This window comes from Pteronotus mesoamericanus, unplaced genomic scaffold, assembly GCF_021234165.1.
Source record: "Pteronotus mesoamericanus isolate MK-2021 breed Mesoamerican mustached bat unplaced genomic scaffold, CSHL_Meso_final contig_46, whole genome shotgun sequence".
Lineage (NCBI taxonomy): Eukaryota > Metazoa > Chordata > Mammalia > Chiroptera > Mormoopidae > Pteronotus > Pteronotus mesoamericanus.
This window is the reverse complement of record NW_026555170.1, coordinates 11255224-11278553: the sequence shown is the minus strand read 5'-3', so window position 1 is coordinate 11278553 and position 23330 is coordinate 11255224. Positions and strand designations below refer to the sequence as shown.

The 23330-nt window shown below is 40.0% G+C and overlaps 2 protein-coding genes and 1 pseudogene across 2 annotated transcripts in view; 2 read left to right on the top strand and 1 right to left on the bottom strand.

The window, feature by feature from the left end:
* EAPP (E2F associated phosphoprotein) overlaps positions 1–23330 on the top strand; it is a 192234-nt gene that overhangs the window by 61939 nt on the left and 106965 nt on the right. The gene's annotated exons all lie outside the window — the stretch shown is intronic.
* SPTSSA (serine palmitoyltransferase small subunit A) lies at positions 1249–21854 on the top strand. Its single transcript, XM_054577935.1, has 2 exons — positions 1249–1413; positions 20718–21854. Exons 1-2 carry the CDS (start codon positions 1311–1313, stop codon positions 20819–20821), a joined length of 207 nt encoding a protein of 68 aa, XP_054433910.1. The 5' UTR covers positions 1249–1310; the 3' UTR covers positions 20822–21854.
* LOC129074088 (ubiquitin carboxyl-terminal hydrolase isozyme L5-like) lies at positions 11180–12793 on the bottom strand (annotated as a pseudogene).

The window sequence follows — 23330 nt, the reverse complement described above, 5'->3', positions numbered from 1 at the left end:
AGCCTTTTACAATCCCAATCTGATCGTCTCTGGGCTCTTGTGGCATCCTTCATATAACATAAAAATACCTTTCACCGCATCTCGCTGTAATCATGAAACCTGCCTCCCTTTCCTAGTAGGTTGGGTACTTTGTGAAGGCAGATCTTAGTCTCTCTGGCTTTCCATCCCCATTGCTCAGCTCATGAAGAGCAACTGATATTCCTAAATGAGTAAATAAAACATTACTAACCATGAAAGTTTTACAGTTTAAGCAGTAGGCTATTTAACCTATAAATCTGTTAACATTTAAACAGCAGGCCATTTAGTTGTGTCATTTCACATGCTAACCATGCATCTCATTCCTGAAGGTGAGTGCAATGTTGCTGGCCTATTTGCCAGTGGAAAAATCTGAACATTCAAGAATGCTTTTCCAGGCTTTACCAGCCCACAGACGAATCTCAAGCAGCCTGTTATTATCTGCAGAACCCACCAGGCCGGCATCCTTCTTTCAACCTTGACATGCATGATACCTATAGCCACTAAAAGAGGTGGGCAGATAGACATATTTATGGTAATCTATTTTGTCTTTAGGTTGAGTACATGGGGTGTTAACGTTGGTTTATGCGTGTGTTTAGTGTGCGTGCGCGCGTGTGCGCAAGGGGATAGGAAGGTGGCAATGTGGGCATCGCTTCAGAGATGCTTTCCTGACCTCCTTGACTAGATATTCGTCTCTTCACCCTCTCTGAGCACCTTAGTCTCTCCGTCTGCATTCATCGCAGACTACTTTCATTCATGCCATTAATACCTCTCTCCCCCGCTAGCTCGTAAACTATACGAAGATAGACACCTAATACAGTCCTGTTCATCCCTGTAATTCCCCTGCCAGCAGGACGCCTGAGGAATCACAGATATTCCACAAATACTTTCTCGGGGAGCCTCTCAGGGCTGGACTGGGTGGACCCCAACCAGCACTAACGCCCCGCCCACCACCAAGCCAGCGAGGCTGGGCGGGGCAGGGCGCGGCGGGCGCTCTCGCGGGGACGGTTCCCCGGCGGGCGTGGGCGCGGCCCGGGGAGGGGGAAGTCGGGAGGGGACCGGCACCTTGCAAGGCGGCGGCCCGGCCAATGATTGCTGGCCAGGCGGGGCTCGCGGCCGACTACCAGGGCGCGCGCGGGGCTGGGCGTGCTCACGGGTGACGCGCCGGGCCGCGCAGGCCAATGGGCGCGGGGTGGCGGGCGGGCGGGCCTCTAGGCCCGGGGCTTTAGGACAGGAACGGGAGGCCTGCGGGACAGACTGACGTTGGACTGCAACGCAGGAAGCGCACCGTGGTGATGGCGCTGGCGCGGGCCTGGAAACAAATGTCCTGGTTCTACTACCAGTACCTGCTGGTCACGTCGCTCTACATGCTAGAGCCCTGGGAGCGGACTGTGTTCAGTATCCTGCCCGGGTCGCTGGTGCGGGGGCCGGGGTGGAGGGCGCGAGAGCTGAGGCGGCATCCTCCCGGGCGCAGGCCTGGAGGGCTGGCGGCGGGGGCCGGAGGGCGGAGAGGCGGCCCCGCGCCGCGGGAACCGCGCGCGCGGACTTGCTTCTTAGCTGCGGCCACGAGGAGCGGAGGATCGGGGGCCGAGGGCGGCGTTCCCGCGGTTGGGGTGCGGGTGGGGGCGGGGCGCGAACTCTTGAGATCCCGGGTCGCCTGGGAGTCCCTTGACCCGAGGTAGAAGCGTCTTTATTACTGGAAGAAATCCGCTAGGGCGATGTCTAATCTGGCTTGTCCTTACCTGCACTCGGCCTCGCCTGCCTTTGGTTCAGTCCCCAGTTCCTGTGGGAGGCAGGGGCAGTGAAAGTGGAGAAAATCACTCCCGGCTTGGAGGCCTTTGACCTTTAACTGCCCCTGATTTAACTGTCACTGGTCCTAATTAGAAATGCTAACCAGTTTTCTAGATTTTTAATCAGGTTGCACCCAACACGGTTTTTGAAAGCAGTTTGTTATTGTGCCTTACTGGTTTTCAAAATGGGTAGTTTAAAAAGTGCGTTTTAGGCATTAATTTGCTGCTTGCACAGTCTGTGGCTGTGGGGCCTGAAAAGGAATCTGTGGTTAGTTGTAGACAGTGTTTGAAACTGCTTTCGTGTTAGCTAATGCATACTTGTTAATGATTATCGAGTGTTTACTATGAACCAAGCAATTGGGCTAAGCACTTGGCTTGTATCTTAACTCATCTAACTTTCATAACAACCTCAATTAGGACTCAAGCTTGTGAAGATAGGCTTCCTGAAGTCTGTGATGTCTGTCTCTCCATTTGTCCATGTTGAGATCCTTTAATATTCTTCTTGCAGGAGAAATAATAATCATGAGATACAACTTTTGTTTTTAAACTTGGGGACTAATTTGAAACAAGCATTTCATACAACATGCTTACTTCATAGAGGGCCTCTCCTTTTCAATGTGCTTTGGTTTCAACGTAGCTTTCGAACAACTTTGCAAATGCATAGTTGCATTCTGGTGGAGTGACTGAGGTAATTCTAAGCCTTAGTAAGTGTGTTTATTTGTATTGAACTAGCTTAAGATTGTACGTAAAACTGAGCATGTGTTTCAACACTTTTGAGGATGCTTAGCTGCTTACAAGTCTATTTTTATTACTGTTGGTTTTCTTTCCAAACCTGGAACTTAAGAACTAGAATGTATGTTTTAGATTTAATGTCTAGATTTCCTGAGCCATTTATTCATAGCTGAGGTTTGGTCATACTAAGTTCTATAGGTTAGAACTCATGAGGGCATCCTTGTGAAATGTATACTAAAATATAGAAGCACATACTTCTTGGTTCAAACTCATCTTAAAGGTGAATTTAAACAATGTTATGCTAAATTGAAACCCTTTAAATCAGAAGTTGAAAGTAGAGCCCACTGCCAGTCTACTGCAGTGAACCCCCTTATCGGTGGTTTTGCTCTGCGTGGTTTCAGTTACCTGTGGTGGACCGTGGCTTAAAAATATTAAGTAGAAATGTCAGAAATAAAGAATCTATAAATTTTAAATTGCATGCTGTGATGAAATCTTGCTTTGTCCTGCCTGGGGTATGAATTCATACCTTCATTCTGTGTATCCACAGTGTATACATTGCCTGTTCTTAGTAGCCATTTTGATTATCGGTGCAGGGAGGGTTGGGGGGCACAGATGGACAGACAGAATATATTCATATAACTTATTACAGTATCTTATAATTATTCTATATTAATAGTAACTATTGTTAATTGGTTACTGTGCCTAATTTATAGGTTAACTTTATCATGGGTTTGTATGTCCAGGTAAAAACTTTTGTTGGTGTGGGGATAAATGCTATAGTACCAGTGACATTATGGTTGTTCTGCATTATGTTGCAATAGTAATAGTGTCCCATAAATACCTAGGTGATGGCTTTGTTTTTGGGATGGAGAAATAAAATGTGAAATGAAATGTAGTGTCTCTTTAGATTTTTGCCTTTGAAACTTTTGACTTCTCATTGGATTATACAACCAAGAGATTTCATTTTTAAAGTACTAGTGAGAACTATAACCAACTAGCCTTGGGTACTGCAGAATAATATGATTTTAAACCTAAGAGTAATAAAAAAGCTTATTTCAAAGTTGACATTATTAAATGAACCCAGAGTAGCCCTGCAGGTGTGGCTCATTTGGTTGGAGCATTGTGTGCTGTAAACCAAAACGTCAGAGGTTCAATTACTGATCAGTGCACATGCCTAGGTTGGGGTTCATCCCCAGTAGGGGTCCCAGGTAGGGATACACGAATGAGAGGCAATAGATCAATGTTTCTCTCTCATATCGATGTTTCACTCCCTCCATTCCCTCCTCTCTATAAGGCAGGATGTCCTTGGGTGAGGATTAAAAAAAATAAAATAAAATAAAATTTACCCAAGGTAGAAGTGCAATTCTTTGACATAAGTCACTCCTAAATTACTATTAGTTGTTGTATTTATTATTATTTCAGCTCAACTTCTAGAGTTATTTTGAAGTCAGACATTCAATTATTTTAAAGATTAGAATATCAGTTTGAGATTGAATCCTCATTCTAGCTTGGAAGAAAGAACTGAATGAGAAATCTGGATTTTTTTTCCTACTTAATGGGGAGCCTTAATCACTATGAAGTAGTTTGAGTTTTATAAATTCATTACTAATTAGTAAACCTCACTCAAAAGTATTTTGTGGCCAGTTACATTGTTTTGGAAAGAGACAGTCTTAAAAATTGCATTGGCCCTGGCTGGCGTGGCACAGTGGATTGAGCACGGGCCTTACCGATGGAAAGGTCGCAGGTTTGATTCCCAGCCAGGCACATGCCTGTGTTGTGAGCTAGGTCTCAGGTTGGAGGTGTGTGAGAGGCAACCTTTTGATGTTTCTCTCTCTCCCTCCCTTCCTCTTTCCAAAAATAAATAAAACTTTAAAAAAATTACATTGAACACAATCATCACTACTCAACACCTAAAATTTAGTATAAGAGAAATTTGGCTGTCTGTAAAATGGCTTCTGTCTGAGTTAGGAGTCTTGGACAGAGGAAGACTCTAGAAAAAGGTAAATGCATTACTTTGTATTTCACTGCTTTAACTCATTTAATAATTTGAAGTTGTCCCTATTTTTGGGAAAACTGATAGCTATAACTATTTCTGCACCCTTTAAAGAGGGGCATCCTTGAACATCTGAATTTGCTTCTATTTCTTCCCAAATCAAATAGCTAGAAGTGAATTAATAGCCATTGTCAATTGAAAGGTCAGTCTCAATAGAATATGAGGGTTTTTGAAGTTAGGAAGATGTGATTCATAAAAAATAATTTAAAGTATTTTAAGGAAATGCATCTGTGTCAAGTCAGACACATTGTAAGTAGTTCTTGAAACAGTAACACTTATAAATTCGTTTTGTAAATCCTTCCATGCTAGGACCTGTGTCCTAAGTTTTCTCTTGTCTTCTGATACCACATTTGAAATGATAATTAGCTTTTAGTTTGTCAGCCAGTATTTAAACGTTCTCCACGTGTCTAGCATAAAAAAAAAAAAAAGTGCAACCTAACACTTGTATTAAGATGTAAAATGAATCACAAAAGTGCTAAGTTGTATTACAATGAAGCTGTCCCAGAGGGAAGTTTTTAACATGTTTCAAAAGCTCCCTTTCCCTATTGGCAGCCTTGAGTGCAAAAGAAAAGACCAAGTTTTGTAACCAGTGAGACGCTCCCTGTAGTGCCTCATTGAATAACATTGTAATCATGCTGTTGAGGGCGGGTAGAGAAGTTAAAAATAGTTTGTTTAATTTGAAGCACAAGTAAAAATCATTTTAACCTTGTATTTTAAATGAAAAAATGAAGTTTTATTCTTGAATCACTGGGTTTTATTTGCCATCTCTCTAAGGCTTCTCATGTTTCCATGGCATTTTATACTTCTATTCATTTTAAACAAAAAGTAGGCAGTTTTAAGGTTATGTTATAAATTACGTTCCCCCTGAAATAGGCTTTATTTCTTCAAGGAAATAGTTTTAAAAACCACAGTGCTGGGCACACAAATAATGCTTGAGGAACATTTAAAAAAATATATTGATGTGTCATTTCAAAACAATTGTGTAACTATTTGGGAATGGTAAAAGAGACCTAATTTTAAACCACTTTTAGAGCAGCTCCGGAGCTTGGCTGTTTCTGATAAACAGAATTCAGTTCTTGGAGAGAATTTAAATGTGAAGAAGTAGAAAATGCTATCATTGAAAGAACTTTTTTTTTGAAGATGCTTAAAATATTTGCATTGCTCTGTCTATTACCTAGTAAAATGTATGTATTTGCTGAATTCTGTATTCCAGAAGTATTACATATCTTGTAATTACCAGATACTATTTTAGATAGTGGGACTATAATTATAAGTAAAAGAGATAATGAAAGTATTTATTCTAATACCTCTAGGTAAATAAGTAAAAAAAAAAAAAGTATAGATGATTAGATTGTTAAAGTCGTTATGGAGGAAAATAAAACAGAGAAGAGGCTAGGAAGTAAGGAAGAGGGAATGTTCTTCAGTTTTGGCTGGAGTGGTCAGGAAGGGGACGTTTAGAAAGGTTTGAGCAGAGCGAGACTTGCAGGGGAATCGGTGCTGCAGGCCTGTCTCAGGGAGGCTGACAGGCTTTGGGGCTGGAGCACAGTGTAGGGGTGTGAGTGGCAGGCGGGGAGGTTGGAGCCTGTCTGGCTCCCCAGGGGTTGAAGTGAGAGTTTGGGAGATGAAGGGAAGTGCCTCCTATGTTTTGAGTAGAGTCACTCAAATCCAGTAACAATTTCCTTGCTGACATTTTAGTATTGAATAAAATAGGAAAATAAGACATAAGAATATACATCTTTTTTCCATGAAACTCAAAACTCATTTTGAATGAAAAAAAAAATACAACCTAGGAAGTGTTTTTTCTCTTATTTTTTAATGCACTGAGTTCTTTAGTAAATTTCCAAGATGATGGGCTTCACTTCTTCCTTCAAGAAAATTAGAGGCCAGTTTCAGGAAAAATTCAAATGTACACAGGTTCTCAGATGGTGCCCCGTGTCAGTTCAGCTCAGGGCGCGAGGCAGCAGCGCTGTGGGATGCGGGCAGGTAGAGCAGAGGGGGCAGCCTGGCCTGCCCAGCCCAGAGCCCTCTCAGGGAGGGATTTTTGAGTGTCTTTTGTTTTTCCGAGATCAGAAGAGGGTGGGGACTGGGGAACAGAGGTTTACTGGGGTGGTGACAGGCTGACAGGCTGAGCAGGGATTCTGTAAGGCAGAACAGGAGGGATGTAACATTGAAAAAGCAGGTTGGGCCATATATTGATTCAGCATACTTCTGTGTGAATACCTTGTGTCAGATGCTGCCCAAAGTGCTTATGATACATCACTAAGAAAACGAGACAATTAGCTGTCTCTTTGTGGAACTTTTATGGTAAGTGAATTAGGTAGAATGTGAGGTGGTAAGCATTACAGACAAAAGAAAAGTAGTTCATTGGGATAAGAAATATGCTGATGGGACAGAGTTGCTATTTTTAAAGAGCATACTTAGGAAGAGCTTAACTGAGAAAGGATAGTTGAGTAAAAACATAAAGGAGGTTACATAAAGGGAGTTAGGAGGGTAAAATCTGAGGGAAGAGCATACATGGCAGAGGGAACAGCCAGTACAAAGGCCCTGAGTCCAGAGCCTATCTGGCAAACGTGGAGACCTTTACTGAGGCTGGTATGGCTGGAGCTGAGTGAACATGGTGGGAGAATCGTGGGCTGTTTTTACTCAACAAGAAGACATTTTCATGTGTATGGACATACAGCTGGCTGAAGCATTGTGTGGCTTCCCAAAGTCGTCTTCTGCTCTTGACAATCGAACCATAGTCATCACCTCTCATCTAGGTCAGATTGTCAAGCATGGAGATACCAAGTGTGTGCTAAATAAAGGCATGCTGATTTGTCATAGACCATATGGAAAATGGTCACCCAATCATCAAATTTAAGTTAAACTTCCTTGAGAATGGTTCTCTCTCCTGATATCCTCTCTTGGCTGGAAAAAAATCCTACGTGCAAGGGAGGAAATAGAAGAGACTGATAAAATGGGCTGGATATAACTGGTGAACTTTGATCCAAATCAAGATTGCGCCATTACAATGGAGAAGCATATGAGGATGGTGGTGTCCGGTGTCAGACTTTTTAAAAAAAGACATTTATTTATTTATTTATTTATTTTTAGAGAGAGAGGAAGGGAGGGAGGGAGAGAAAACCATTGATGGACAAGAGCTACATCTCTTGGTTGCCTCTTGCACATTTCCAACTGGGGACCTGGCCCACAACCCAGGCCTGTGGTCCGACGGAGAATCAAACCAGCAACCTTGTGGTTCGCAGGCTGACTCCATCCACTGAGACACACCAGCCAGTGCTAGTGTCAGGCCACTTAATGAGGCCAGCAAGGAACACTGCTGGCAGTTTTATATACAGTAGTGAATGAGTGAAGGACTATAATAATATGCTTACTACTTGCTTTGTTTTTGTTTTAATATTTCAACTATAGTAGTGTTTTAAAACTTAAATGAAGAATCAACTCAAATATAAGAAAAGGGAAAATGTTTGTACATACAGAATCACCTGAAACTCTAAATAGACTTCCAGTAAAAATCAGCAAGTGATTTGATGACTAGGTAAAATTCTTAATATCTGAGAAGGTTACTTCGAGAAAAGTATTCTTTTAAATAAACTTAATGCCTCTTAGAAAGATTTTCTCAAGGTACTTTGAAACAAAATGGGATTTCAGAATAACCTTGAAATAACCTTCACCTTTTGCACTACCTTCAAACTTACGTGGTAAATGAATTTCTTCCCAAAAATCTTCAGTATTTCATTTGTATTTTATGTCATTTCCTTTGTTCTTTTCAAGTTGGCTTTTCCTTTTGATTTTCCTTTGTAGAAATGAACGGATCTTTCCATTACCAGGAAGGACTAAATGAGGAGAGTAGAGGTAGGAATAATTGTAGCTGGTAAATTAATACTTCCAATCCTCCAGCCCAGTGGGATTCAGACTTTTTCTTTGTGTAGCCCCTAAAAGCATGTACTATGAATCATCTCATTTAGTGGACATCTGAAATCTTTCATAATAAATGTAGGCAGTTACAAAAGGATTTAATTTTTTGCTTTTCTTCTTTTTTAAAGATTTTATTTATTTTTAGAGAGAGGGCAAGTGAAGGAGAAAGAGAGGGAGAGAAACATTAATGTGTGGATTGTCTCTCGTGTGCCCCTAACTGGGGACCTGGCCTGCAACCCGGGCGTGTGCCCGGAGTGGCATTGACTGACCGGAATTGAACCAGCGACCCTTGGGTTTGCAGTCCAGCTCTCAATCCACTGAACCACACCAGCCATGGCTAATTTTTTGCTTTGCAAACATGTATTTTTTATTTTATATATATGTATTTTTATATATACACACACAACATATATACATATATTTATATATATATATAATGTGTGTGTGTACATCATATATATAAAATTCATTTATTTTTTAGAGAGAGGGGAAGGGAGGGAGAATGAGAGGCAGAGAAACATTGATGCGAGAGAGAAACTGATCAGCCGCCTCTTGGATGAGCCCCGATGGGGGGACTGGCCCTGCAGCCCAGGCATGTGCCCTGACTGGGAATCAAACTGGTGACCCTTTGTTTTGTGGGATGATGCCCAATCAGCTGAGCCACACCAGGCATGGCTATTGCTGTATATTTTTGTTATAACTGTAAAGGGATAATTTTCTTATACAGTTCATAGAAAATGTTCATCATACAGCCTAATTGACAAAGGCAGCCCTCATAGTGAAGCCAAGTAGGCAAAATCAGCCTTAATTTCTGTCAGAAAAAGCTCAGTGCCATTTTTCTGTTCAAATGATTATGTAAGTACCTAAATGATTCAGTGCTTTTTCCAGAAAGGGGGAAACAACCAGTCTTAGAACAGGGTCTCTGTCCTGTATTGATGTCCTTTATCTTAGCCCTGGGGCACCCCTGGAGTTTCCTCCTTCCTATCTCCTGCCTCAGAATTGCTGGGCCATCATAAACAGATCCACAAACAACAGGTGCTGGCGAGGCTGTGGAGAAAAGGGAACCCTAGTCCACTGTTGGTGGGAATGCAGACTGGTGCAGCCACTGTGGAAGGCAGTGTGGAATTTCCTCAGAAAGCGGAAAATGGAACTGCCTTTTGATCCAGCGATTCCCCTGCTGGGACTATACCCTGAGAACACCAAAACGCCAATACAAAAGAACCTATGCACTCCAATGTTCATAGCAGCACAATTTACAATAGCCAACTGTTGGAAGCAACCTAAATGCCCATCAGTAGACAGTTGGATCAAAAAGTTATGGTACATATACACAATGGAATACTACGCAGCAGAAAGAAAAAAAGAAGTACTAAACTTTGCGACAGCATGGATGGAACTGGAGAACATCATGCTAAGCGAAATAAGCCAGGGGCCAAAAGACAAATACCATATGATCTCACCTATAAGCGGAACCTAACCAACAATGCAAAGAAGCAAGGAAAATATGACCAGCAACACTGAAAGGAAAAGAAATCAACAGAGACAAGAGGGAAGGGGGGGGGGGTGTGGTGGGGAAAGGGAAGGGAAGGGGAAAGTCAAGGAACATATAGCAAGGACTCATGGACAAAACCAAAGGGGAAGAGCTGAGGGAGGGAAGGTGGGAGGGGGCAAGGGAAAGAGGTGGGGGGAAGGCAGAGACAAATGTATTTAAAAAGTAAATAAATTAATTAAAAAAAAAAAAGAATTGCTGGGCCATAATGTAGTTACGTTTTTAATTTTTTGAGTAAAGTCGGTACTGTTTGCCACCATGGCTGCACCAGTCTGCATTTCCATCAACAGGGCCCTAGGGTTCTCTTTTCTCCACATTCTCACCAAAACTTGTTGTTTGTTGGTTTATTGATAATAGCCATTCTGAATGGTGTGAGGTGATATCTCATTGTAGTTTTAATTTGCATTTTTCTGATGATTAGTGATATAAAACATCTTTTCATATGCCTAATGGACATCTGTATGCCCTTTTTGGAGAAGTGTCCAAAAATTGGATTGTTTGGGTTTTTTGGTGTTGTTTTATAAGTTCTTTATAAAATGTGGATATTAACCCCTTATGAAATATTCCATTGTGAATGTGTTCCACATTTAGTGCATAGTCTTTTCATTTTGTTGATGGTTTCCTTCGCTGTTCAAAAACTGTTTAGTTTGATGTAGTCCCTTTTATTTATTTTTTCTTTTGTATCACTTGCCCAAGGAGGTAGATGAGAAAAAATATTGCTATGAGAAATATTTGAGATTTTACTGGTTATGTTTTCTTCTACCATTTTTATGGTTTTGAGTCTGACACTTAAGTCTTACCACTTTGAGTTTATTCTTGCACATATATGGTATAAGAAGTTAGTCTAGTTTCATTTTTTTGAACTTATCTGTAGAATTTTCCCAACACCATATATTGAATAGACTTACTCTTAACATCGTGTTTATTAACAGGTACTACATGCACATGATGCAGCTAGAGAAATGTTTATGAATCCATGCATTCATAGGACCAAGACAACTGGTACTCTTTCCAGATGTGCACTGAGACAATTAGGGTGTTGCTCAAAGTTCTTTATACTTAATGGTTTCCCTGAAAATAAATGCAGAAGCAGAAATATGTACACATCACAATGTGTCATCTTCATTTGGTTTCCTGTGCTTTCTCTGCATTGTTTTTCTTTTGCCTTTTCTGCCAGTGGTATTAATTGCTATTGTTCTGATGCAGTCTTTAACAATTCCGTAATTAAAGAGAAGTGATTATGCTTTTTTCTGATATTTGCAATCTTATGTCTTTTTACTTTCTGTACTACTTCAATAAGTGTCTGATTTTTTGGCAACCTCTGACTGAATAGCATTTAACATATTATTACCCTGATCTGTATCCATGGGTTGTTCCTCAGCAAATTGTTTTTGTACTCTATCTTCTGTTTATATATCATTTTTCTGTCAGACACAATGGCTATTGAGTTAAATCGAATTTCACCTTCGCTGTACTTCTGTACCCTTTTTTCTATGACTGGCCTCATGGTGCTGATCCAGTCATCTTGATTGCATGCACCTAAGTTAATTCGTCCTTCTCTTAACCCATCTATTCATAGATACTTCCATTAACAGGAGCATAACTGACAAAATGAAAAGCATCTTCTTCTTTTGCTGATGTCTTTGCATCCAATGTGAACATTTGCTGTCTTGCGAAGCTGTTGTGTAATTGTCTGATCACATCTGAATCACCCAGTGCCAAACCTTTCATGGCTGCATCAAAACTTTGTAAAAATTTTTTCAAGTCTGATAATGTCTCTCCCAAATGGACATCTTGAGGAGGTTCAGTAACACACTTTCTATGGCTTGAGTAGCACAAGCATTAGTAGTGACCCTGCTTGGGTAAAAATATCTTGTCAAGTCTGCAGTCCTAAACCACAGAGCCTGCTGGTTCTCCTGGCTCCCACTTGAAAAGAAAAATTAACCCATAAATTGGCTTTGATTTTTCAAAATTCTCAGGCTCTAAACTTCATATTTCTTCTTCTTGGGCTCCTCTGCAACCAGATACTTTAATGAGCTTGGTGAAAATACCAAGGTCGCTTTCCCGAAGCACCGCTTCCCAGCATTGCCCACCGGGGCCAGGCCACACCCTGCACCGCTTCACCTCAGACTCTGGGCACCCCGGCCACCCGCTGCCTGGCCACTGAGGAAGGCAAACCAGTTGGGGAGCTCTGCCTCAGTCTTAAAGACTGTGACCCCGCCCCTCTCTCTGCCCCCAGGCTTTGAGTGTTGTAACATTTATGGTACTTGGGAGCAAAGATAAGATAAATTTTTTTGGTTTTAAAAAATAAAACAACCAATACTCAGATTTAATAATTAAACTACATGTTCCAGAAGAGCTATTTAGTGTACTGCATATACCTTTTATAAATTGGAATACTTAAAAATAGTAGTTAAGAAATGAAAGGTAGTATTTATGATCAATAATTATAAAAAGTAGAATTAGTTCCAGCACAGAAATTTCAGCCATCATGTCTTATATGCATTCCTGAAAAATGCCCAAATAACAGGGTTTATGGTACAATCGCACTGGAGCAGACCACTCAAACTCTATTCAACTTCGTAAGCAAGCACTAACAAAAACATAATTGGTGTTATTGGGAATAATTGGGTAGCCTGGGCACACAGGCTGGAAGCTGCCCCAGGGGACATTAAACATATGCGGACAGGGCTGGACTGGAAATGCTGAGGCAACGCAGATGGTGTGAGTGGCCATGAGGGGTGCAGGGGGCAGCGCAGCCTCCACTAGTAGGGCTCTGTGCTAGCCTGGAGGCGCACGGGCCTGGGGAGGGAGCCCAGATGCAGGTGCTAATTAAATGTCTTAGAGCTAAAAGGACTCCTACCTGTGCAGCAGCTGAGCTCAGGGATGTTTCTTGCTGAAGGTCATCATTCTTTTCCCATGACTGCTTTCACTTAGGGCTTTGATTGGTCTTCACCAAACAGCCTATGGTACTACTTTGTCAAATGCTTTATTTTTATTTTCTGTGAGATGGTTCTTTAAAATAAATTAGATGTATCAAAACTTTTGAGTATTTCTAAGCTTAAGAGTAGCATTTTAGAATTAATTTTAAAGGAGTCTTATAGAACATAGGATTGTTTTAGATGACACTTTAGCTTTGTTTTTTGATGTGGCTAGTACAATCAGACTTAAATCATGGAAATCATTTAGATTAGTGGAGAGATAAGTCATACCTGCTGGAACAAAGGTCCCTGGCCTTTTCTCCATGAGAAACTACTTTTGATTTCTCCAAAGTCTTGTGAATATGTTACTGAGTTAGGCAGTGATAATGCAGCTACTAGGTGGGACAAGGAATGTTATTGTTTCTGATTGCTGTACTTATTTTTAAAGCATTTTCTCCAGTTATCTAGCTTTTTTTTTTTTTTTTGGTATTGCTGGAAAAGGGTTGGGGAAGGCCCTTCTATGGGAAAAAAAAAAAAAAAAAAGAAAAAAATCTTTATTTTTTTCCCTATCTAGAAAGTTATCCAGCTCCTGATTAGTTGGGCTTCCCTGTTACAGAAACAGCTAACAACATGCAGATATACGGTTTCTATTTGCTTTTAAATCCATTGAACCCATAAAATATTTATGTTATGTTCAGGTTATAAATAATCTCTGATTGTTCATTCAGTTCTTGAACAAATTTATCTTCAGCACCTGCACATTCCCTGGCACACTGTCTACTCTGATCCTGAATGATTTATGAACTACGGTGCATTACAGTGGGAGCAAAGGAGCCGCTGAGCCCGGTTCCCTCCCTCTCAAGCTCTTAAAATTCACAGGTAGAGACAGTTAGAAACCCACAAAACAGGAAAGCCTAGTTTTTAGTTTTTGAGGTCTTTTTGTTTTAATCTAGATTTTATTAACTTTATTCTATTGTTTCTTAAATCATGTAGCCTCTTCTAGAGTATAGATCAGGTTAATTTGCATACAGCTACTGATATTTATACATACAACAAGAGCTCGACAAAGAGAAAGGCTACTCTACCATTTTGTGTATTACCTTCCAGTATATGTGTGTTAGATGACATTGATTATTTTCCTGTGTTTTCCGCATGTGAAGCAGAAGATTGTGTGAAAGATGATTGAGAGGTAGTGTCCAAATGCCCTCTCCAAACACTTGGGACCCTAAAATGTTAATGAAGGAAGCAGCCTCATTTTAAGGGAGCAGCTCTGGTCCAGAGAGGTTGTGATGTCCCAGGATTGTAACATAAGTTAATAACAGATTAATAGCAGGGTGACTTTGGGAAGTTCCCAAACATTGGTTTGAGTCATGATGTTAAATGCCTGAGCCCTCAACTGATAGTTTTAATAAGAATTATATTGCCTTTTGTTGCAGAACAGATTTGATTCCAAATTCTCACATCATCCCGGAAAGGTAGGTGATGTGTGTCTTCACCAGGAGACTGGTGATCAGAGTTTTTAACACACACAGGGTTGGCGAAGTCAGGACTCAAACCCAGGTCGCCTCCAGTGTTATGGTGTCTCTAATATCTGTATCATACTTTATAGTGTGTCAAGGGTACTTTAAACTTTGAGAGATGTGTTAAAGAATACAGTGGATTGAGAAATTCACTCAAGTGCCAGATAGCAGATTATAGCTGGTACACTAAATGGTATGTTTAGCCTTGTTTGTGAGAACACTTCTAAGGAGATGAGCATCATATATCTAACCTTGCAAATGTCACAATAGAACCAGACCTGAGAAGTGTCAATAACACTACCCTTTTAAAGGGTGCCAAGCGAGCATAATCTCAGGTAATAGGCAACTCAGTGCAATGGAACTATTCCTACTACAGGCCTTTAAGATAATTTTGGGGGAATAATTTTGAAATTTAATTGTATAGAAACTCATTTTTAGAAGCTCATTTAATTATTGTGATTCTGGAGATAATTAGGAGAAATGGGATCAAAATATAGAAACATTTTTGGGGGGGAGACACAGCATAAAAGTTAAATTTAATAAGTGGCTCTGGGTAAAAGGCTAGATTAAGGCTTTTTTTTTTTTTTTCTTTTCTTTTGGCCGCTTACAGATTGGCATTTGCACCGAGGTAAAAATGAGTTTTGCTAATTTTCTGTTTATCTTGGCCTGAATTGAGAATTGTTTATTTTATTTCTTGGAGCTAAGACTTTCTGTGTATTTCCTAGTAACAAGTGAAATCTGGTGATGCCTTCCAAACTTTGTAAAGGAGGAAGATCTTTCGCACAAAACAGTTTTTAGTCTTGGTACTATTTGTAGTTCCTTTTTCCTTTACAATTCTTATTTGTTAAAAAAGTTACTGACTACTTAGGCATACAGAACCCCCACAAAAAATAATATAGTGAATGTGCATCTCCCACCAGCTGGGTGAAAAAACACGTTGCTAATGCACTGAAGCCCCCTGACTGCCCCTTTTCACTTGCTCTTCTCCCTTATTTCCCCCCACATTTCACCCCACCGTGTAACCACTGTCCTGAATTTAGCATATACAATTACCATTTATTTCTCATTAGTTTTATTCCACATGTATGCATCACAACATAATGCTATACAAAGTCACAAACTCTCGTATCTTTCATTTTAATCAGGCACAAAACCTTTTTAAGTTTTGATAAGCTCTTGTTTCACTTAGGAAAACATAATTTTATATGCATATAAACATTTAAAAGTTAGACAAGTGTTCACAAATTGAGCTTAATTTTCAGATTCTTGTCCTATAGTAGTCTCTGTTTAGCTAATTTATGCACATTCTTTGCATATTCCTTAATTAACATATTCTCCATATTAAATTGGAGAATTATAGTGCCATAAAGTGAATATAATACAATTAATCAGATAGCTGTTTTTAGTAATCACTTCTTATTTGAATTGAATTTGAGCCAATGACCTGAAGATTATTACTGTACCATTTCATTTGCTCGGTGTATAATTTTATGAGATTTACATAAAAGCTGTAAAAACACAAAAAGCGTTTTGAAAATATAGTATTGCCTAGAAATGGATATTGTTTTTCTCCTTCATAGTCACTATAAAGTTTGCCAGTCATGTAATGTGTGGAATGTGTAGAAAGTACCACAGTGAATCTAGAGGCAAATCTTTCTTGAGCCAGTCCTTTATCAAATATTTATTGAGTACGTGTTAAGTTAGATGTAAGAGATCCAGAAATAATAAGATGTTGTTCCGGTGTTTAAGGAGTTGGTAATCTGGATGAGATAAACATATCTACAAATAGGTAATGTCAGCTGATATGTGCTGTTTTATATGAGCAGTAGGGGGTATTAATTCTGCCAGGAGGTTGGGGTAAGAATGTAAAAAATGAGTGCTAGGGAGGCCTTATTTAAAAGGAGATAACTAATTGAGCTCAAAGAAGGATTAGGATTTACTAGGAAGAATATTACTCTATATGTAGGAAGGTATTATAGCAGCAATTTTCAAATGGTGTGCTGCAAGAATTTTTAAAACATGCAATAGCTGACTATTTAGTCAGGGGCACTGACCTCTTTCCCTCAGATTGTCATGTAAAAAATGACAACAGCCAACACAATAATGGCCATCTGGTGTGAATGAATCGAAATTATACCTATTTTCTTTTTGTCAGATAAGCAAAATAAATTTTTTGGTTTGTTACAGAATTTTAGTAATTTGTTGATGTGTGCCATGAGGTGAAAAAGGTTGAAAGTTGCTGTATTATAGTGGTTAAGAACACAGATTTTTAACAAATCCTCAGCCAAGGATATATTAATTGATCTTAGAAAGAGAGAGAGAGAGGTGGGGAGAGGGAGAAAGAGAGAGAAAGAAGGAAACATTGATGCAAGAGAGAAACATCAAATCAATTGCCTCCTGTATGCACCCAGATCAGGAATTGAACCTGTGACCTTTCAGTTTAAGGGATGATGCTCCAGCCAACTGAGCCACCCAGCGAGGGCAAGAACACAGATTTTTGGCGTTAGCTGACTTGGTTTGGAACTGGCTCCATTGTTTGTGCTGATGTTGGGGATGTTACTTGAACATGCTGAAATGCTTAACTGCTGAGCACACACTAGACATTCACAAATGAAAGCTGCAGCTATGGCAATTATTCTTATGTTATTATTAAACCATATTAAAAGGCAGAGCAGTAAAGAGTGTTGTTTCCTAGGACTCATGTCATACGGCTGCAAATAGGATGGTGTCTGTTGAGATGACTTGGTGTGTTGGGAGGTGCAATGGAGAAGCAGCGTAGTCTTGACTGGTGTGGCTCAGTGGGTTGGGTGTCATCCCACAAAGCCAAACATCGCTGGTTTAATTCCTGGTCAGGGCACACGCCTAGGTTGCGGGCCAGGTCCTCTGTTTGGGGCATGTAGGAGGCAGCCGATAGATGTTTCTCTTGCACATCAATGTTTCGCACCCTCTCTTTCTCCCTCCTTTCCCCGTGCTCTAAAAATAAATGAAATCTTAAAAACAACAACAATGGAAAAGTAGTGTAGTAATGCTCTTGGTCCCCACGTTGATCCCCCAGCCACTCTAAGTGTTGTCTGCTAATGTCCTCTAGCTGCGCCCTTCTCCAGCTTATCGTTTTCAGTTGAGGCCGCTGTCTTGCTCAGGTGGATTTTCCTCAATCCACGCTGTAGCCAAGGACTGACGGATAAAGGGATACAAAAGGTCAGCCCCGTTGCCTCAAAGCAGCACCATCTTTGTGGTACAATTCGTGCTCTAGAGCACTCTTGGGAGCTAAGCCCCTGAACCTGCTCTGTTCTGCTCTACTCACTCCCCTTTTGATAAAACTCCCTCAAGAGTAACTTATACTAGAACCCCTGACTCCATCTCTCAATTCCTGTCTGTTTCAACCTAAGACAGGTAGTTTAGACTAGATTGCAAAGGTCCTTGGATGCTTGGCTTAGAATTTCAAGGGCTATCCTATGGGCATTGGGAAGCCTAATGCATTTTAAAGGGATCACTCTAGTAAAGAGTGTCATGGAAAGTGGCTAGAGGCCTAAAATGGGAGCTTTTACATGATTAAGAAAGGAATGATAAATATCTCAATCATTTACCATTGATTAGGATCGGGGACATGAGCTATAAAGTCCATTGTAGGGGTTGGGGAGAACTGAGAAGTCAGATAATTTGAGTGTGGGGACAAGGAATCAAAGAAGTTTGTAGACTGGATGACTAGGCAAATAGTTCATCAATAGTTATATCAAATAGTTATATCAACTCTTTTCAAGTAGTTGAAAAAATTGGACTCACAGGAAGAGGTAGTTTTGGAGAAAATAAATTCAGTTTTGGCTCTGTCGAATTTAGAGTACCTTAGGGAATGTCTTAGGTAGAAATGTTCCGTAAGTTGAGGAAATACGTGTCTGCAGTGTGGGAGACGGGGTGTCTGCAGTGTGGGAGACGGGGTCAGGCCAGCAACATGCAGGTGTGTAGGGCCCAATGTAAAATATTGGGAAGTCCATTTTTATCATTTAGAATGATTTCAGCTGCAAGGAACAAAGAAAATCTAACTCAAGCTGGTTTAAGAGTGAAGGGAATTTATTGGTTTATATATCAGAAAATCCAGTGATAGTAGGGTGGGCTTCAGGGTGCTTTGATTGGGGTTCTGGCTCCATTTCTTGGCCATTATTTTTGATCCACCACCTTCCTGAGTCAGTTTTGTTCTGAATCTGGCTTCCCTCATAGAGGCAAAGTAAGACCCGTGATTCCAGGATTCCATCAGCAAATCGCATGTCCTAGGCAGAGAGAGAGAGCGCCTATGTTCCTGAACTCCTGGCAGAAGTCATAACCTTGGGTCTAGTTGATCAGTTTTGGAGGCAGGCACTATTACAAAGAAAAGGGTTTACTAATTGGTAAAGATGAATTAGGACTTACCCCTCGAGGTGGGATAGGGCTAGGCCCACCCAAAGAGCATGGTTGCTCCACTAGGAGGAGGGAGAAATGGATATTAGAGAGAAAACTCCAAAATTCACAAAGGGAGCAGACAGTGAAAAAGAGCCAGGGAAAGAGGGAAATGGTGAAAGAGATGGAAGGAGAGCCCTGGAAAGTACCTCAGCCCAGGCTGGAAAGAGTTTTGAAGAGGAGAAAGTAAAATAGTGTTAATTCAAAAGCCATTGGATTTGCTAGGAGGTCATTGGTGACCCAGAGCAGTGTCTAGAGCCTGGGGTTGGGGGTGGGGAATAGAAGTCCTTTGTGTGGGTGGCGAATGATGAATGATGTGGAAGTAGCCAGTAAGTACTTTTTAAAAAAAAGAAATTAAGTGGTCAATAGAAGGTGGTAGTTTAAGAAAGAACTGGGTTAAAGGAGGCTAAAAAAGGAAACTTAAAAAATGATTACGGGAGACTTTTTACACGTGATTGCTGGATGAGGAAAATGAATTTAGAATTTGACTCAGCTTGTTTGCTCTCTGGCTCTAAAGACAGTTTCTCTTGTGGCCTGGGACAAGTCACTCAGTGTTTCGTCAGCCTCTGAGAAGTAATAGTCACAGTAAACATTTCACAGGAACTCAGTAAGGGTCAAGAAAGATAATATGTAACAGAGGTTTGTCATCTAAACTGTTATACAAATATTAGTTTGTTATAAGCACATTGTTTACATAAACCTTATCATCTCATAAAAGAATGTAAGGAATTACAGAACTACTAGTATGTAGAGCTGAAAGGTATGGGACAGGAGGAGGGAAGGAAGAGAGAGAGAGAGAGAGAGAGAGAGAGAGAGAGAATATGAATGAATGAGTAAAACATATTCCCAGTTCAGAAACTGTTAGTCCTTTAAGCATGGCCATGTGACTGCAAAGTGAAAAGCTCTTAGATTTTACTTCATTTTGTTAAGGCCCTTTGTTGATTTGTATATATACAGTTTCACTTCCCTTTGGAACGAACACTGTACAAAATGTTTATTGTTCAGGTTATCAAGATGACTTTTACTTCATGTTGCAAAGTTTAGTGATACTGCTAAATGTTTAATAGTAGCAGGTGCTATCAATTTATATATTGGTGGTGTATGATTTATTTTATCATAGCTTTGTTTGTTGTATGGTTGATTTTAGTTTTGGAGCCAAAGCCAAAGCTTTTAGGCACATTTTAGTCAAATCTAAAAGTGCTGGATCAGCCCTGGCTGGTGTGGCTCACTGGTTGAGCATTGGCAAACCAAGGGATTGCTGGTTTGATTCCCGTCAGGGCACATGCCTGGGTTGTGGGCCATGTCCCTGGGTGGGCGGGGCATGGGAGGGAGCCGACTGGTATTTCTCTCCTTCTCTTTCTCCCTCCCTTCTCCTTCTGCTCTCTCTAAAAAATAAATAAAAATCTTTAAAAGTCTTGGATCATATGTTCTTACTACTTATTCAAGTTGGTAGACCTTGTACAGTCATTAAATACAATTTTATTTCTATACATTTCTGTTTCTTAGGTTGAACAGTATCATTTTCTATGCTTAATTTTAAGCAGTCTGAGGCTTTGCAGTATAATAGGGAGAACAATGGTAACTACCTTGTAAGGTGATGCTGAAGATAAAATGAGCTTAAAAAATTTAATATTAGTGGCTACCATTATTCTTTATAAATATTTGATATATATATATATGAGAAAACATCAAGTGAATGGGTACTTTAACATAACACACTTGTTGAAAAAATGTTGGGATTTGGTTTTGAATCAGTTTAGAAAAACAGTTTCCTTAACTGCACCTCAGATTCCATGCTGGTCTCCATTGTGGGGATGGCACTGTACACAGGCTACGTCTTCATGCCTCAGCACATCATGGCGATACTACACTACTTTGAAATTGTACAATGACCAAGATGTGACCAGATGCAAGAGGATCCTTAGGAAAGAATCACCCTCTGAAGTTGGAATGAGACTTCATAAGACACCATGAGGAACTCTACTATATGTCACCATAACCAACCTGATGAATATAAAGACTAAAATTCATGAGTAGATCAGGAAAATAATCCTGACTCATGTGTTGTGTTCTTTATTTTTAATTTTAAAAGAGGCTCTTGTATAGTAGCTTTTGTCTATTTTAACATTGTAGTCATTTGTACTTTGATATCAGTATTTTCTTAACCTTTGTGACTGTTTAAATATTACGCTGTGAAAGCTTTTCTTAATGTAACTTTGAGTACGTTTTAATTGCCTTCTATTTCTAAAACCCAAAGTCATTAGTTGGGCTTTATTGTTCTTGCTATTGTATGGCATATACATCTGCCTGGATATATTTCTACTTTGACCAAAATTTTGTAAGAACTGGGGCAGGGGGATGGGGAGGGAGGATATTTTATTGAGAACTATTTACAAAAGACTTATCTGTAAGTTTGAACTCAGGAGTACAGTTTTAGCTGTCTAGACACCAACAGCTTCTGCTTTAAAACTATTAAAGTGTTTCTTAACAATGACAAAGGAAGATCTTGCTAAAGTTAAAAATAAGGAACATTTTACCTTTTAAATATTTAATTCATATGTGAACTCATTTCCAGAAAACTTTGGTGATGATTCTTGTGACAAAAGGTGGTTAAGTGGCATCATTGCATAAAGCTTAGATAGCATAGAATTTTTAATAGAAAGTAAATCAGTTTCCTCTGAGGGTCATTATTAACAATATACTTCCTTAAGTTTAGTTTCATGATTGTAATGGGTGCTGCAAATGCATTTGAACATTGAATAAAACATGATGGGATGAATTGTTAAAAGCTGTAACAAAAGAAATATAAACTTGGTTAAAATCCTTTCTTTCCTTCTTTGTATTGTTTTTTAAAAGATTTTTATTCCTTAAATGTAAAATGGCTAATTTTTTGATGTGAACTCATTAAATTCAAAAGGAGAAAAATCAGCTGCTTGTAGCAGTATTATTTTTCCTCAGCGGTTAAATATTGATTTAGTGGTTATATTTCTGATTTGATTGCTGTGGACATATAAGCAGTAAGTATATCTTAACATGCCTCTCAACATAAAAGTATTGCTGATTTAAAAAAATAGACATATTTTACTATGTTTTCCAGAATAAGCTTTGCTACTTTTTTAAAATGTTAGTTTTTGGCCCTAAATTTTAAGGACTAGACTTGTGAAGTATTTTTTAGTTTGGAGGTAACAATAGTGTATAAAATTTTGTTTTCTTTTAAAAATCATTATTTTTTTATCCTCACCCAAAGACATGCCCATTGATTTTAGAGAGAGGGGAATGGAGGGAGAAAGAGAGGGAAAGAAACATCGATGTGAGAGAGAAACATCGATTGGTTGCCTTTCACACATGCCCAACTGGGACTGAACACGCAGCCCAGGCATGTTCCAAGACCGGGAATCAAACCTGTGACCCTTCCATCCACAGGATGATGCTCCAACCAACTGAACCATGCCGGCCAGGGCAAATTTTGTTATTTTTAAGGAGTCAATCTATATCATCACTATTATTAGATAGAGGAAGTTAGTATGTACTTATTTAGTTTTGAAGTGTTAAAAGTAGTTGGATATGGTTATGTCTGAGCTGTATTCATACTATCTCAAGCAAAATAATGAATATATAAAATAATAAAATCAGGGAAGCATATTCTTACCAACTGATTCAAGTGTCTGGTGTATTTGTTAGCAAATAACAAGTGGGGAGATTATTCCACTTTATCTGTTCACAAGAAGGTATTTATTAGACAGTTCTCCGTGGGTCTCATATTTCTGTATGTCTTGCAAACAGATGTACTGACTGCCTTTATTCTGGAATATTTTTCAGTGATGTTTGTATGATAGAGAACATAGAGAAGGGATAGTGTCCCATCCCAGAAAAAAGAGCGGATTTGCTCAGAGCCTTGCAAAATAGAGTGTCTTCTTCTGGAGCAAAGAGCACTAGAAAAGATTTGTGTTCCCTGTGGTCAGGGTTCCTTTCCTGTAATGCAACCCTCTGCATGTACTGGTATCATTTGGCCCTGTCGCACTTCGCGGGGGCTACAGGGGTGCGCTGCCATGCGGGAGCGGCGCAGAGAGCGCAGCGCTCCCTGAAACCTGAGGGAAACCGCCTGGGGCCAGCTGAGGTGGGATCTGGGCTCTGAAACCCGTAGAGCCTGTCCCGGGGATGTCACGGATGAAGGGGAAATAAACACAAAACGTCTCAAACACTTCTCTGCGGGGAGAGCAGACGGGGCACTTCCCTCTCATTGGATAAGGCTGTGGCACATCCCTTAGTGAGGAAGGCCTCGTTGACCTTTGGTCCAATGTTTTTATTGAAAATTTTCTCAGTGGGGTATGTAACAGGAATTCTCAGTGGGGTATGTAACAGGAATTCTCAGTGGGGTATGTAACAGGAATGCATATGTTA

Coding starts and splice junctions, on each gene's coding strand:
- SPTSSA (XM_054577935.1), top strand. CDS start 1,311: ATGGCGCTGGCGCGGGCCTGGAAACAAATGTCCTGGTTCTACTACCAG. Junction 1,414..20,717: donor CTGGGAGCGGACTGTGTTCA/GTATCCTGCCCG, acceptor ACTGCACCTCAG/ATTCCATGCTGGTCTCCATT.